The 17,295-nt window shown below is 36.3% G+C and overlaps 1 protein-coding gene across 2 annotated transcripts in view; it reads right to left on the reverse strand.

Moving 5' to 3' along the window:
* The window catches only part of MMP16 (matrix metallopeptidase 16), a 190,424-nt gene that overhangs the window by 50,681 nt on the left and 122,448 nt on the right, over positions 1–17,295 (reverse strand). For both annotated transcript variants that reach the window (XM_069779627.1, XM_069779628.1), the window contains 2 exons: positions 7,565–7,726; positions 4,440–4,657 (listed from right to left, as the gene is read on the reverse strand). In XM_069779627.1, the coding sequence (XP_069635728.1) occupies positions 4,440–4,657; positions 7,565–7,726 (380 nt within the window). The remainder of the gene's footprint in view (positions 1–4,439; positions 4,658–7,564; positions 7,727–17,295) is intronic.

The raw sequence follows: 17,295 nt of genomic DNA on the forward strand, positions 1-17,295 counted from the left end.
TAACAGTAGTAACAGAGATTGTGGAAGCAGAGCTAGAAGTAGTTTTGTTGCCAAGGAACAATCAGCACATAATGTCAAACACAAGCTATACATGCCTCAAAAATAAGAGAACAAGCAGTGTTACTTGATCTGCATCTTTTGAGACATCACACATTCTGTGCAACCATTGGCTCCCTTGAATATTTTTTTAACCGTGTAAAAGATTCAGAAGGTGTTAACACAAGTACCTTTATTGATAGGACATCCTAGATTATCTTCTATCTAGAACTGTTTTGCTACAGAAGACTGGAAAAGCAGTATAAATTGCACAGAACACTGGAAGAAAGTGGAAATATATGCTGTAAACTTCTTCACTAATGGTTCTTTTCTGGTGCCCTTAGACAATGGGGTTCCTTTTCATGATGTAGTAGCCCTGGAGGTACTCTCAGGAGACTTTAAGGAGAAGATGATATTGTTAGATACCACATATTGCTGTATACAATGGCTGAAAGATTTTTCCATTAAAGGCAGACAATGTCATACCACTCTGCACAACTTTCCCAGAAAAGGAAGACCAATTTCTTTTTTCTCCATTTTCAGCCATTTTTTGTGTCCCAGGGGAGTTCTAACTAAACAGAGGGAGAAAATAGATGGAGAAAAGATTGGAAATGAGAGTGACAGCTAAATACTAATTGTATTTAGCATAAATACAGAAGCTAACTGGAATCTCAAGATAAAAACTTGGCACTCATGAATTTTGTCATAGAAATTCTTCTGTCCTGATGGTTGCTTATACCAGTTCAAGCATGTACTAAATAATAGCAGTAATTAAAAAACTGGATTAAATTAAGACAAACTTCATACATTTTAAAATATCAGTTGATGACAACTGAACCCAATAGTTACAATACATTGATTTTAACTGATGTTTTTCTTCTATAGTATACTGTGTCCCCAAGCCTTATAGCTAGCAGGGGCATTTTAGGGGCATCTAATTTAAAGAATTCAGGAAGAAGTCCTTTTGGGACAATACATTTATATCTCAGTAATCCATGCATATTTGATGAAAAATAATTTTGTTTTCCTTAAAATCCAATCATTTCTACTAAAGCAATTGATTCTAATTTTATTTGGTCATCTTTGGGGAATCTTTTACTAGTTGATTGCTTTACTTTTGTGTTTACTGTTCATGTTAGATCAAGAACAGTTCCTCTATTTCATTTTTATAACCCTACAATTTTTATCAAGTGTTGCTAGGATTGTTACTTTGTCAAAGTGATGGCAAAACAATAAAAGGGGATGGATAAGTGTAAATTCCATTTTCCCTTTAAGTTTACAGTTATTTATTTTACTCTGGATATATCCATTTGAGAATGCCAGATAGGCTTAAAACCACAGACAAAGCTCATCAATTTGACTGCATAGAAATTGTTTCTAATATTCTGATACTCTTAAGTGTACCTAATAGCTCAACAGCCAAGAGAAAACAATCTTCTTGAAATTAATATTGTTTGTCATCTTCTACAAAAATCCACAGTGTATCTCAAACTGTTCTTTCGTTCTTCAGCTTTATGTTTAAATTAGAATTTAATTATTGAAAAGGGCTCACATTCTTCAACGCTGTGGCTAAGTTCCCAAGCAATTTCAAAGATTATTTAAACAAATTGAACTCCTGAGTTTGATACGGGCCCATGAGATAAAAAAGTGGCTATTTTCAATTTGAAATTGGTACATAACATACATGCCATTCAGAAGGCAGTAAAAGATGCCACTACACAATCATTACAGACCTGTGGATAAAGACAAAGAAAGAAAAGGATATCATTTGATTAGCCTCCAACTTTATTAATTTAACTCATCTGGGAACTATCCAGCAATAATTCTTCCAATGAAGGTCATAATTCTTCTTTAATTGTTTCCACCTGGTACAGTGCTGCCATCAATCCCCTCTTCTTCTCCACCTCTCCGTACTTGGCTCTCAGCCCATCACTCATGCCTTCCCAGTCTATCCTTGTACTAGCATTAAGGGGCAAGGGCAAAGAGGTTTGGTTTTTTTGTTGTGTCAGACCACAGAATCTCCAGCTTCGCTTCCTCCATTGCTGGATGCTTTCCCTGTATTCAGTTCCCATTCCTGTTTATACCTCCTGAGAACTAATTCCTGTCCTGCTCCTGCTACAGCCTGACATGCCGAGCTTTTCCTTATAACCTGCCCCCCCCGAGATTCTGCAAAGTAAGTTGAAAATTACTAACAACCTCTGACTTTTCTAATTCCTTCTCCCCTTTTCTCCTCCTTTCATACTCCTCCTCATACACCAAAAAGCCTCCCCCCCCAAAAAATCTCAAACACGTAATGAAACTCCTTTAGCAGACAAAAATCTTCATTAGCACATTAATGTACAAACCAGAAAGTTAAGGCCTACTAACTCAGGCATTCAAAGACACTCAGACTACAAAGTCAAGATTTGTATACTTAAGTAAACTCAATTGCTTAGCATGCTAACCCAAGTCATGCCTTGCCATGTTCCCAGGTACCCTGAGGAGAAAAGGGAAACTGTGGGATCCTTAAAGAAATTTATCTGCACAAAGGTCATCTCTCTTCCCTTCCCAACACATTGTTTTTATGACTGCAGCAACTTCATTTTGGAGAGTCAGACTCTAAACATGAAATATGTAAACACTCTGTTACTGGACATTTTTCTCTGACAAAGTTTTACTGTGTTTCCTCATTAGGGTGTAGATCATGAATGGAGTTTTCATTTTGGAACAAAAACACAGTTTGCACACTAGTAAGCATACAATCTCTATAGTAAATATGTAGTGTTAAGGCAGTAAGCAGTAAACATTTTTGGAGAAAACTTAATTTGTATTTCCAATCAGAATAGGTAAGAGAGATTAGTAATGGTGGTGAATCTATTTATCCAGGAACACAGACCTGGCTAGACAGGAAATTTTGTATTAGTGGGATAGCATTTCACTATTTATTGATTTATGTCTAAAATAAATGAGAATATGATCTATTGCTCTTGAGGTGGATGACATGAGATTGAAGTAGGTATTTTAATATCCTGTTTAATGTCAAGTTAGAAAATTAGATTATTCCTTAACCTTTGAGTTTTAGTCATAAAAAGACTGATGGTTCAGGACCTCCCAGTGTTTGAAGATATACCATCTATTCAAATAGAAAGGGCTGACAGCTCCAGGGCTGGCAAAATCCTTAGCTGTTTATGGGAAAAATATTTCCTGCCCATTGGGTTGTGAAGGTAGCTCAATAATTTTGAATGAATTCATGTAAAGCTATTTGTACATATTTTTTCAGGTATGCTAAAGAAAGTGAAAGCCTAGTTAGCATTGTTAATAAGATTTACCTGGAGTGATAGATTACATAAAAAGAAAACATATAAGGTAGAAATGGGTCTTATCAGAAAGTACAACAAAAGCCATTGAACTGGGAACTTCATGTTTTGGGACAATTTCATTGTACTTTCCTTGTACTTACACTATTGCTGAAGGGAAAAGTGTTATCTGTTCATGTGAAAGGCCCTTCTTCTCTACCTATAATGTTGAAGTTAAAAAGAATCCTATCATATATTTACAAAACAAAGATCCCACGCTTCCTGTTGTTTAAGCAAATTTGACATACCAGTAGTTCAAAATGATAGATTATCCTGTTGCTTGTTTCTGGAACATTTGCACAGCACTTCCCGTCAGCAAACTGGTTTAAGATTTAAGAGACTGAATAATAATGATTCTGTAATTATTCTTCAACATTCAATGTCTTCTGGAAACCATACTGCAGATCATCCTCTTAAGATAGCTTTGATGTCCACGAGTCTTAGCAAAGTCCTTCTATCAAGAGATTGCCTTTCAGTTCAGTTTGTTTATTTCAATTTGTTGTATATACCACATTTTCAGCTCAGAGAAAGAAGATGAATGGAAATAAACAATGACACATTTACAATAAGATTTCTGTGGCAAAGACCTTTACTTAGATGTTGTGGTTTCAATGCAACCACAACACAATGACAAACTTCCTTTGTAAATGACAGATCTAATTGTAAAGTTAAAATTATAGCTTCACGGAAAAAAAAAAAGCAAGCATTGAAGACACAATATCTACTGTATGTCTGGATGTGGCTGTATTCCCAACAAAATCACTCCTATTATTCATGAGTTGATTTACACTTTTTATCTCTCCATAACATGCAGCATTTATTTACCCTTACATTTTGAAGCATTACAGTTTTTGCTGATACGGGTGTTTTCCCAAAATAGAACATTACAGCAGTCCTCTGCTAGACATTTAAGCCACGTGTATGTTTATTTTTTAATTTCATTCTTGAACTTTCTAACTGTGAGCAGGCTGGGAAAGTGGAGTCATGATGAATGAGTGTTTGCTTAAAAAAAAAAAAAGGAGAAATGTAGACATTTGATGTAACATTGAAAAATTCACAGCCTCCTACCTTGAAAACAAACATTTCCCGGCGAAGAATAGCCAGAGTGTTGAAGTTCCCATCACAGATGTTAGGCTTGGCTCCAGGATAGGAAGGTTTGTCACCAGTGGGTGGCCGGGGAGGTTTAGGTTGCCTGTCATTCTTCCGCGGGTCTGCTGGAGGGATTGAACGATGTGGGGGCACTGTTGGCAGAGGTCTTGTTGGTGGTGGGATCCTGTCAGGTGGACCTTTAAAAATATAGCAGCAGGATGTAATTTACATGCCCACCAGTGGCACTCAAAGAAGAAAAACACAACAAAAACCTGCTGTACGCAGTGCAAATCCTACAGTGGAAGGGGAATGGAAAAAGTGACCTAACACACCTTTCCTGTGCTATTAAAGGGTATAATGAATGACTACCATAAAACCAAAGCACGAATGAAGAAAATAATTACTTTTCACTATCCAGAATCTTCCTTCCTTATTTGAACAACGTTCCAATAAAACCTGTAAAGGATGCATAGTCCATTATCATTTCAGATGAGAAGTAATTCATAGCACATACTTCGCTAACTGAGTAAGAACTGTTAAACCAGAATCATTGTCTATTGTACAAAATAAAGGAAAACAAAAAACCTGTTCCTAATAACATCATCAGCAGTCAATGGATTTTCAACCCATATTTTTAACTTCCACTCATCAATTCACATATGTGTATATGTATTTCCTACTGACCCAATTTGTAGGCCAAGTAATGTCATGTGCACTAGTGAAAGGACATTCCCAGCTTTCCCCAAAGCCTCTTGCTACGTACAGGAGCTCTTGAAACTGGACTTCAAATCCTAGGCATCCATATAAACAAAAAACATAATTCACATGTTTTCTGCAATATTCTGAAATTAATTACTTTTTATTTTGCAGTGACTCTTACAAACCTAGATACCTGGTAATTAAAGGAATTATTCTGAGGATAAATGGATTAAAAAGAAGCAAAGTGAAAAACTAAAACTCCGTGCAGCGGTTTTTAAACATTTTTCTTCTTTCAAATACATTTTCTGTCATAATATACAAAGTTTGATGACAGGTGAAGTAACTATCCCACTCATTATTTCTCTACCTGAAAGTCAAAAGGCCATCCTAGACAGATGCTGTTCATAACTTTAATGGCATACTGAATGACTTGCAACGGGTGTACTGAAAATGCCTTTCCCTTTCTACACATATTACTATGTTTACTTACATTTTGCATGTACAAAAAGATAAGTTTCAGTTGGATGAGTAAGATTTCTGGAAACAAGATGAACACTTTACTTTTGCTGATTCTATTTAGGCCTCTTTCCAAACCATTTAAATACATAATCAAATTTGACTTTAAAAAATAAGTATCAGTTGCATGACCAGCTTCAGAAAGACTTTTGAATAGTGAGACAACTCTAAACTGCATAAGTGGCATTTGAATTTCTGATACTTTTTAAAGAACAAGATGGACTATGTAAGGAAACATTAAACTCACCAAATGGTTCTCATACAATTTAATAAAGCATTTATTTCATTCACAATTTTAAGGCTTGTGACATTTATCATTTACAGTTAATAATGGTGTTTCAAGGAATACTGCAGACCAAAGTAATTATTTTAATAGGTGTGACATTTTTATTAAGGCATATGATTCCAGATCACCTCTTGATTTTAAAGGGAGCAAAGGAATCAGTTTGCAGTAGCTCATGTTGGAAAGTTTTTAACCCCAAACCAAAGTTTTCATATGCCATTTGGTGGTGATGTCAGATATTACTTCCCAGAGGTAACACACTTCTCTTAATGTATAGCCCACAGCTGTTAGAGCTTAGCAGTTAGTTTTCAGCAAAGTATTCTTGTCTAGCCCTTAAGTCTAGACTACCAACTTATGAGGTCATGAGAAACAACCTTCCTTCCAGCTAACCACACAGGAAAAAAGCCCAAACAAAACTTGATCAGCCAATCATTTTGAAATTGCTATTTAAGCTTTACGAAAATATGTATCAGTGCTTGTTAATATAATATTTTAAAAAGCTGGTTAATATAAACCACCACGGAGGCTACAGAGTTCTAGTTAGCAGTACAGTAATTCCACATGATCATAGCTGTCCTTTCTAGGAGTAAAGATAAACAAGAAATGGCCTTGATAATATTTAATATAAACCCGACAAACTTTTAAACTGAAAATAATTGTGAGTACAAAGTTGAATCTAGTACAGAATTAATTAGGGAATATTAAGCAAGGCAATTCTAAATGAGGTATACTGGATACATAGCATTAACATACAGATACCACAGATTTTTTACTGTAGGAGAGAAAAATAAAAAATATTTTTAAAGAAAAAAAAAGACTATTTAAAAAATACCAACAGAATCAAAGTCTTTAAAGCCAAAACCAAAACCATGTCTTTGGAAATGTAAGGAACAGTAATACGGGAGTCAGTGTTACATTCAGTCCATAATCAGAATAACATTATTGTTTTGGCTTCCTTTTTTTTTTAAAATTTTCAATTACCTTGCCTTGTCAAATTGAATTCAGTACATGCATAATTTATTTACTTTACATGTGTCTTTTATATCGGGCCACAAAAAACCTAAACAAACATAGTTTAAAGAAGTGGGCCTTTTTTCCCCTAGGTAGCTCAAAGTCTTGGGCTGGTAATACCATTCTTTTGAGATCAATTTGCTATATTTATCTCAAGAAAGGGTATTTCTGGGACCACATATTTTGTACACCCAGGGAACTGTTTAGTATTGTAACTAATAAACTGGGAAGCAATCAATTCAACCAGTTACACGCACTTGGACTACTATGGAAGTAAGCTTGTTATGGTTAAAGGCCTGCTTTTGTTAATATTTTCATAGTTTGGGATCCTTTTGCAGGTATTTTATTTATGGCTTTTTAAAACATTTAAAATTACTATTCCAGCTGAGTGCAAATTTGAATGCAAGTTGTGAACAGTGAGAAACAAAGTAAAAGAGCTTCATCACAATCTTCAGCCTACTCACAAGAAGGCCCCTGGCACAACAACTGGCAGAGTCTACATTAGAAAACTCTTTCTGAGAGGTTGTAGGGACAGGAGGATCTCAAATGTATTTTAAAGCAAAAACTTACGTTGCTTAATTAGAGCATGACATACCGTATATCTTTTGGATGCCCTGTAAGTCATCATTAGGTAGTTTGAAGTTGTCAGTTTCCATATACTGGTAAAATGGAGCCATGATTGCAGTGGGATCATTAGAGTGCTCCAAGCCCAGGGCATGTCCCAGTTCATGCACTGCAACTAGAAACAGATCATTTCCTATGAAGAGAAGAAAGGGGAAAAAGACATTTGAAACCATAAGCATAGTAACAGAAATAACACAAGTGGAGGACTCTGCACTTGAAAGACATTTTCACTGAATTTGAATTTTACAAGGTAATGCTTAATAATGTATCATAAGGATAATGTGATAGCAAAGGCAGCTTTCCAATTTTTAAACAAGGAAACCATTACTGTTACATATAATATATGATACTCTTACAGACACTATAAGCATAATCTCTTTTAACTGATGCACATGGTTAGTGTAGGGTTCGAGTGTCATACCTCATTGGCCAGGCTTGTGTGCAAGTTTTGACTTGAAGTTGAAGTGAACCTGACTAAAAATGTTTGCATCAAGACATAGTTCCACAAGGAAAATATCCTTGCTGTGCATGATAATCTTCACAAACTGAGGACTATGTATTTAGGACAAACCCCACAGGGAACTTAGTCATCCAAGTGCTTGTAATCAGACCCCTGCTGATTATTTGTAGATGTTGTCCATTTCTGAATCACCATAACTGAAATTCTAATGAGGAAGATATGGGTGTTATGCTATCCTTCTCAAAATAGGATGCCCTTATTTATTTCACTGTATAATTTCCTTACAAGTGTAGTTGCTTGCTTAGGTATTAGAACTTTTTGATTTTTGTAGGTCTAAAAAATAAAATAACACACTCGTGTTATAGACTGATTTCACTTTTTGTTATTCCCTTCTAAAAATCATCTTTTCATCTTTTATTACAGGGTATTAGACACAACTAGAAGTTTTGGCAGTAGAATTATGGCACTCTGTGAAGCAAACACAAATCAAAGCCAATGGGATCATTTCTATAAAAATTTCAGAGCTGGACTTCTATGGTATTAATTTTGTCTATTTTTATTCATCTAAGGCTTAGTTCAGCTTATCTTTCTACGAGTCTTTTGTACAGATTCTGTCTGTAGTCAACCTGTCATATAATGAGACTATCATTCACATCAGGAGAAAGATCCTGGTCACTTGGAGAGAGTCACATCCAGGATATTGCTCATTTTCACCACCTAGGGATGGGAAGAATCATCCTCCAGAAGTGTGTTCCTGTTCCACTGACAAGAGAAGTATTCTAGATCAGCAGCTTATGCTGAACATCTAACGTTTAGATGGCTGGACTCAAGTGAAACAGGTGCCACCTACAGTAGGTAGTTTCTTGTTGAAAGAGCCGTATAAATAACAAAAGGCCTATATTGTGGCCTAATAGTTGTATACTGGAACAAGAAAATGCTCAACATTAAGTCTTATCCTATATTCTGTAAGTATTTTTGAGGGTAGACAGTTATTTTTCCACTGCTGGCACTTGATCTGGAATTCTAAGCACTATTATACTAATAGTAATAATATTAAAAAGTTGAATTTAACAAAAAAAATTTACATATATATAGTTACAGAACTTTGAGGACATAGTTGACAGCGTTTCAATTTTTCAAGTATTTCCTCTTGTTGACACAAAGAAATAAACTTTCTCTCAAGTATATATGAAAGGGAAAACACTTGGCAGTAGATGTCTTCATGATGTATGGAGCCATGCTGATGTTTGTAAAATAAATGTTTGATTGAAAGCATGGAAGCAGTCACAACTAAAACTATGTGCTTAGTTGACAGAGTCTTTTCATGTCTTTCTGATTCTTAATCCAGAAATATGAAAACTAAATGCTCTTGCTCTTTTATTCAGTATAACTGTGTAGAAAAATCATGTCTTTCAAAAATTAATGTGAAATAATGTGCTTTCAGAAATGAGAACAGCTTATCCTATCATTTATAATTATGTGGTTTCCAGATGAAATATTTTCATGACAATATTTTTTCTTGGATGCAGTTCTTTTTATAGTAAAGCAGATTCTCGATGTGCTGTTGTAACAGGTTTGATAAGCTTGACTGTGCTGGTGATGAATGCTTTTGATACCTGAATCTGCCCTTCTATATGCAAAGCTGATCTCAACATTATCTCATATGAATAATCCACAGCTTCTGTAGCTAACCTCAGCATTGGAAGTGATGCACAGGAGGAACTCTGTAAAGGCTTTCGTTCTGCATGCATAATGGAATAATTAATAGAATTTTTAAAAAATGGTAGGCTTAAGATGGAAAGACATGAAAGAGAGAAGATGTTACTGTACTATAACTATTGTACTGTGACATGTCTCACATTATTTTTCAATTCTTTTCTTTGTTTTATGAAAGTTAGAGTTCTAACCCAGGATCATTAGAATGAAATATTTCCTTGTCTGGCATTAACTCACATATTTAAGATGAAACTTTCTTTTGCTTTTTGAAGGCAAATTTGCCACCTAGACTTCTGTTTCCTACATCATAATTAAGAATATTAACAAGTCTAGTCCTATATTAATAATTGTACTAAGTTTGCCACAGTATTTACTGAACCATTTTCAAATAGTTTTAAATTAACTGTATTTGATTCTACCACTATTATTAGGCTGGCCAGTATCAATAGACCAAAGAGTGTTTTACATGTGGTATTCAACCTCTACTGTTTAAGATAGAAGGTCTGGGAAGTGAATTTGTTACAATTTCTACAATTTCAAGAAACCATAGTTAATAAATAGTTTTGGAAGAGTTTACTGCTTCTCTCTATTTGTGTCAATTATGCAATGCATGAAGAATAAATACATCCTTTAGTTATCAGATGTCATTGAGTCTCCATAAAGATTTCCAGGAATTTCCATATTTTGTTCCATGTTGACCTTGAAGGGGTGTGAATTACATTGTAACAGGGAAATAAACAAAACACTGTCATCTAATGGTATATCTTCCTTCTGGGATCACAGATAATGAGCATATGGTAGAGCACTTCCAGAGTAGTACTTTTAAATGATAGTGGGACTATGTCAGAGAACATGTATTATGCAGGGGGTGGCTTTTTCTTAGTATCTCTTTCTCCCTTTGTCTTTTGGATAGGGGTGATTATGTAAAAAAAAAACAAACCAAAAACCCCAAAGCCACAAACTATTCAGCACCTGACTGCGCCTCTGGACTTAGTCAAAGCCTAAGTCCAAAAGAGAAAAAGGGAAAAGGACTATGAAAAGTAATTTCCACCTCCTGCAATGCAACTTGTAACCATCAGGGGAGCTATTAAACATAGTAAAGACAGAGCAGCACTTGGAGCAAATGAATAAGGGGGGAAGGGAGAAGGTCACAGGAAGGAGCTGGGAGAATAATATTCTTGCCTGGGGTGACAATGATTTAACAGGGAACATATTTTCTACTTGTAGTCAAATAGCCCCATTATTCATAACAATTTCCATCAAGAGTCATGATTGTCTCCAGGGCATCCTGAATTTACACTGACCCAAATAACTTAGTGCAGTTGAAACTGAGGTTTAAAGCAGTTCAAGATGTGTTGTTTGAGAGCAGTGCAGGTAGGACTTACTACTGTCTTAGTTCCCATCCTTTTTCCTTTGCATATAATTAGATTTCTCCAATTAGGCAACAATTACTTAGTCCCTCTTTGCTTTTGGGAGCAGACTTGCCTTGAGCATCTCAATGTTATTGTAACTAGCTACTGAGAGTGCAGAAAGATAACCCTGGGTGCTTGCTTTTTCTCTTCAGGCTGCACAGCATTGTAGTTGTGACTGCAAGGTGGATAGTAGGCCAACTTCAGTTCCTTGGCCAGTGGTCAGAGTAAGATGAAGGAGTGTAAAGGCAAGTAAACATTCATACCAGCTCAGGTTAGCTTTGTTATCTTACTGACACTGGATATAATTTTTTTAAACATTTTCAGCCCCCACCATTGAAGGAGAGAGTCCCAAATAATTCTGTATTTCAGTATACATTACCCAAGTAGAAACATATATTTCAGTTCACTTGGAAAAATGAAACACCATTGCAAAACTTTAACAAGGCATGAGTAATAGAGTTAAACTACATATGATTATAATGACTTTTAAACTAAAAGTTGCCACTGTAGGATATACCATGGTGAATATTCATTATGATAGTCTCAGTTACATCTTGTTATATTTACCTATAGAGTAGTAGAAAAATATTGGAAAATATATTTCACAAGTCCAAAACTTGTACATCTCTGTTCCTGTGTTCCCCATTAGCATGGAGATTTGGAATAGAATAGATACAAGCTCAAAAAGATTGTGATTGTTTTTCTTACTTTATCTCAAGTTTGATTTCACAAGAAAAAAAAAAGATACTGTGTGTAAAGAACTAAGAAAAATGGTTATTTTTATACTGACACTATTCTCTGAGGCTATAAACTATTTTAGGCACTAAATCTGCCTGACTTTACAATCACTGCCCAAACTCCAGAATATATATATGTTTTAATATATCAAATATTCAACAGCCAGCAGTGTGGAGCATGGTGTATGGGGAAGCCTTTCCCTGTAGCTAATATATACACTATTTTTCATATCTACAGATAAACAAAGCTAATATGTTTGTCCACAGCAAGCTATTAAGAAACCCTAGTTCTGAAGATATTAATTCCCATTTTAAATGCTGTCTGAGCTTCATTTATAAAAGTAATACCCTAATGGCCTAGCAAGCCTTTGATTCATCACTTGCCTATCTTTTTAATGCAGCACTAAATGACACTTCAGGGCATGTCACTTCGTTCTTCTCCTGGGCACGTGACAGTAACTGCTACAACACACTGTGAGCTCAAGAGTTGTCTGTCATTTAAATGCCATGTGACATCAGTTTTGAAGACTTTCCCATCCAGAGAAAAACAAAAAATCTAGAAACTGAATATCAAATGACAAACTGGAAAACTATAAAAATGTTTTATACATGGGCATACACTGTTTCTTCCAAAGATTATTCTACTTCATTTTTCATGTGATGCATGTAGATGATTTCAGATTAAATCCATATGAATCTCAAATGTAAATCTGCACAAGAAAGACTTCTATTACAGCCCTATTATCAAAAAGACAGTACCTCAAATATCAGAAAATATTACACACCCGTTACCCATGAACTCATGTCCAATGTATTTAGAATTTGAATTTTCATTATTCTGTTCATTTGTACCATTGACTCATCAAACCAATGTTGCTAATCCCAACTGGCTGAAATGTTGCAAACTTTAGAGTAATATTCTTACTCTATACAGCATACAGAAAGAAAAAAAAAGAAACAAAAGAAAAAAAAGTTTTGTATCTTTGTTATTATTATTATTCTTTCCAGACAGGACAGAATTTTGAACGTGTTATTTCAACACTCAGTGATAAAACAAGATTCTTTCTCTCTCTGACCTTATTGTAATACAGCGGAATTGAGCATATACATTATGTATGCACTTACATAAGCACCATATATGCATATATATGCTATACAGAGAGGATACATGGACTAAATATAATCACAGGCATACTCTTACCCAAATAAAGGTGCCACATTTTCCACTCTATGAAATCATATACAGTTGCTTGACATTATCTCAAACTTCTGCCATTGGCACTGAAGTTTGGTAGCTTGGTGGTTACTTTGGAAAGAAAGTTTTGCTAAAAGATGGAGCTGAGATGGTGCAGTAGCTTTGAAAAATGAAGAGCAAAACAAAATTTTTGTGGTTTTAAATAAAAATGTATCATATATAGTATACCCATTTTCTGTATGAACTTAGTGTACCCATTTTGTACACTCTGTATTTTAAACAATCATTTTTCAAGAACATATCTATACATTTAGCCTTTTTTTCCATTATGACAAAAGAGAATGACATAAAAATATGTTTCTTTCACTCTATTATTACATATACTAACATAGACTAAAATCTTTGCAAATTGACTTACTGACATATATATTTGTGTGCAGACAGAAGGGGAGGTACAGGCAGTTTGTTATATACAAAGTATGTACTAATATACTCTGTGTATAATTTAGTATACCTTCACCCACATGTGAATATTTTTGAAAAACTATTCTATTTAAAAAAGATCGGCCGATTAGTGTGAAATTTAAACTTGTTTGCTTGAAATTTGACAAGGGGATATTCCTACAGGGCAAGACTGTCTTCAGGTGACTCAGTGATCATTGATGATAAGGACATGTGAGTTTAGAGGTGTGTATGTCCTTCCTGGCAGTATTCTACTGTTTCTGCATATTGTGAGGATAATTCAGAAGTCAGGAGCCTGATAAATAACATATTTGAAAGGAGCCCACATTCTTTCATAATACAGATCAGCCTGTACTTTAGAAGGCAAGGACATGCAAAAGGTAAGAATTTCTGCCTTACTACTTAGACTTATTACCACGTACATTCTACAACTTTCTAGTAAATTGCTTGAAATGGGTGGAATTAATTACTTAATGTATTCTTAATTTTCCTTCTAAAAAAGCATGGATGTAAGGATATTTCCATTGTGTTTCTCACAGTTTCAATTACTAGTACTGAAAAATTTCACAAACTATTCTGACTAGTGAATCAATACCAACTTCTGCAAAGAGTGAGAAGTGAAGCAGCTGGAGATGATCCTAGGGGAAGTAAAGAAGACACAAGATCTTACTGCTTCCCAAAAAGGGGTAAATATGATAGTATGTGTTCTTTCTGCAAATACAATGCTTATGGCTTCATTTCATGCTTTGAGGAAACCCTGCTTGACAGTGAATTAACAAATAAAGAAAAATTACACTTATGCTGAATCTCTAGCTCCTGGGATTAACTTCTTCATCACTCAGGTCCACTACTGAATTTGTATACTATTCTCAAATGGAATTTTCATTCTATTAGTCATAAAGCCATATCAATTAACAGACTGAAAAGTTTTATTTTGGGTGTTTTCATGGTCATTTTTAGATAATAACTATTTTAAATAAATTAAAATTATAAAGGAATTTTGCATTTTGCTATAAAAGATCTTCATAAATTTATTTTTTTCAGCAAGCTCACACCAGTATAAACATTTGAAATTACAACGGTCCTTCAGAGAGATCTGGACAGGCTGGATCAATGGGCTGAGGCCAATCGTATGAGGTTCAACAAGGCCAAGTGCCGGGTCCTGCACTTGGGTCACACCAACCCCATGCAGCGCTACAGGCTTGGGGAAGAGTTGCTGGAAAGCTGCCCGGCAGAGAAAGACCTGGGTGTGCTTGATTGACAGCCACCTGGATATGAGCCGGCAGTGTGCCCAAGTGGCCAAGAAGACCAACGGCATCCTAGCCAGTATCAGCAATAGTGTGGCCAGCAGGAGCAGGGAGGTGGTTGTTCCCCTGTACTGGGCACTGGTGAGGCCGCACCTCGAGTCCTGTGTTCAGTTTTGGGCCCCTCACTACAGGAAAGACATGGAGGTGCTGGAGCATTTCCAGAGAAGGGCAACCAAATTGATGAGGGGCCTGGAGCACAAGTCTTATGAGGAGCGGCTGAGGGAACTGGGGTTGTTTAGTCTGGAGAAAAGGAGGCTGAGGGGAGACCTTATCGCTCTCTACAACTACCTGAAGGGGGGTTGTAGTGAGGTGGGTGCTGGTCTCTTCTGTCAGGTGGCTGGAGATAGGACGAGAGGAAATGGCCTCAAGTTGCGGCAAGGGAGATTTAGGTAAGATATTAGGAAAAATTTCTTTACTGAGAGGGTTGTCAGACATTGGAATAGGCTGCCCAGGGAAGTGGTTGAGTCACCATCCCTGGAGGTGTTCAAAAAGCGAGTAGACGGGGTACTCCAGAACATGGTTTAGTGGGCATGGATGATGGTTGGACTTGATGATCTTGAAGGTCTTTTCCAACCTAAATGATTCTATGATTCTATGATTCTCATAACATTACAAATAACCAGGTTGCCAAATAACATTTACTGTGTTTTTCCAGTAGTCTCAATGCAACTGCAAATGCTGCAAATACTGTAGTAGCCTTATCTATTTATACGCTTTCCTATCTTATTTTTGTTTCTGTTTTTAGTTGTTGCTGTGGGAACAATAAGCTGAAGAAGTATTTAAAACTCCTTTCTGAGAGCTGTGAGGATGAACATATGCTGGGATTGAAGATTTGGGGATATGTACATGGAAAGAGCATGTATCACACAATTCTCAGCTATCCTTCATGGTCCTGTCCCTGAGGGTCATTCATGTGAAGGGAATGGACATTTTTCTACCACTCCTGAGTAAGTGCCAGTCTTGATGACAATAAATGTAAACCGAACTTAATTGTGCATGAGTCCATATTAAACTGAGATCCTTGCTTTTGACAAAAACAAATGTAGGTTTTGCCTTTAAGCCACTCAGCTAAAATGCTGGCATATTAACACTGTGGCTGCTTTTGTTTTGAAGGAATGATTTTTTTTTTTTCTTCATTTACCCTAATGTCCTGTGTGTCCTACTATAAGGAAATACGTGTAATTACTATGAGGAAGGTCAAAGTCATGCTGCCAATATTCAAAACAGATGTAACTTGCCATGGGGCAGAAATCTGAAAGGGTCCTACAGATCACTGAAATCCCCACAACAGAATGTACATAGAATTTAATTCATGTGTAAATCTTGTGTTGGCTCTCTGTAGAGATAAATTTTTACCCTGTGTCAGTTAAACTACTGAGATTAATTATACTATCCTCTAACTTAACTCACATTAAAGCCATCAAAACCAAGTTATTATGCTTACCCTATTATTGTACCTACCTAACACCTACATATGACTTTAAGATTTTTTGAAGAGAAAGTGACACAGTGTTGTATATATTTGGAAATTTTATATGAACAGTTCTTCCTTCACTGTTATTTTGCTTGTTTAAATCCTATTAAGAAAAAAGTGTCAAGAAAGAATTGTCTATGTTTTTTTTTTCCTTGGGCTGGTGATAAAAGAAGTGGGAATTTTGAATCCTAATTGGCAAAGTGATTAGGAGAAGAAAAAAAATCGTTAAAAGTTCTCTGATCTGAAAAGCAGATATGTTTTCTAAGAAGACTGCAGACTTCAAAGGGAGACTTGATCCAAGTGTGTACCATATTCTAAATTGAGACAACTTCAAACTGGGGATCATATCTATGGAGAAAGTGACAGGAAGACAAATCTGCTACTTTGGTTTTACTTTGTTAAAATTTACTCATATGAAATGCTCTGATCTATTGGATAATCTGCTACTATTAGTGGGTGTATCCATATAGCTGTTTGTTCACTCTAGCTAGAGGAACCACTGTAAGCGTCTCTAGCACTCAGAGGATACTCTCAGTTCGGCACTAGTGACTCTTGGCACTTGTCGGCATGGAGATGCCTCAGCACCCGCTGTTGAGAGGCAGCCTCCGGGATGAAAGACTGCAGAGGGCAGGGCAAAGGGTGCTGGTGAGGCCAAGATGGTTAGGCAGCCAAGCCATCCTCCTGCCCCCCCCCAGCAGAGGGAAGCCTATGCAAGAGGATGCTTAAAGAGGAAGATGAAGGCAGGAGTTAGCTGCTCCTGCCAAAGTGCAGGAGAGCTTGGACATGGGAAAGAGCCAGGGCAGAGGTCAACCCTGGCACACTTTCCCTTCTGTGAGTTAGGCGCTCAGCAGGACCCCAGCCTGGGGGGGTCAGTGGCTGGCACAGGCAGGGAGAAGGGACAGCACCAGAGGTCCCGTGTTGGATGGCTCTCAGACCAGA

Source organism: Haliaeetus albicilla, chromosome 3 (assembly GCF_947461875.1).
Source record: "Haliaeetus albicilla chromosome 3, bHalAlb1.1, whole genome shotgun sequence".
Classification (NCBI taxonomy): Eukaryota; Metazoa; Chordata; class Aves; order Accipitriformes; family Accipitridae; genus Haliaeetus; species Haliaeetus albicilla.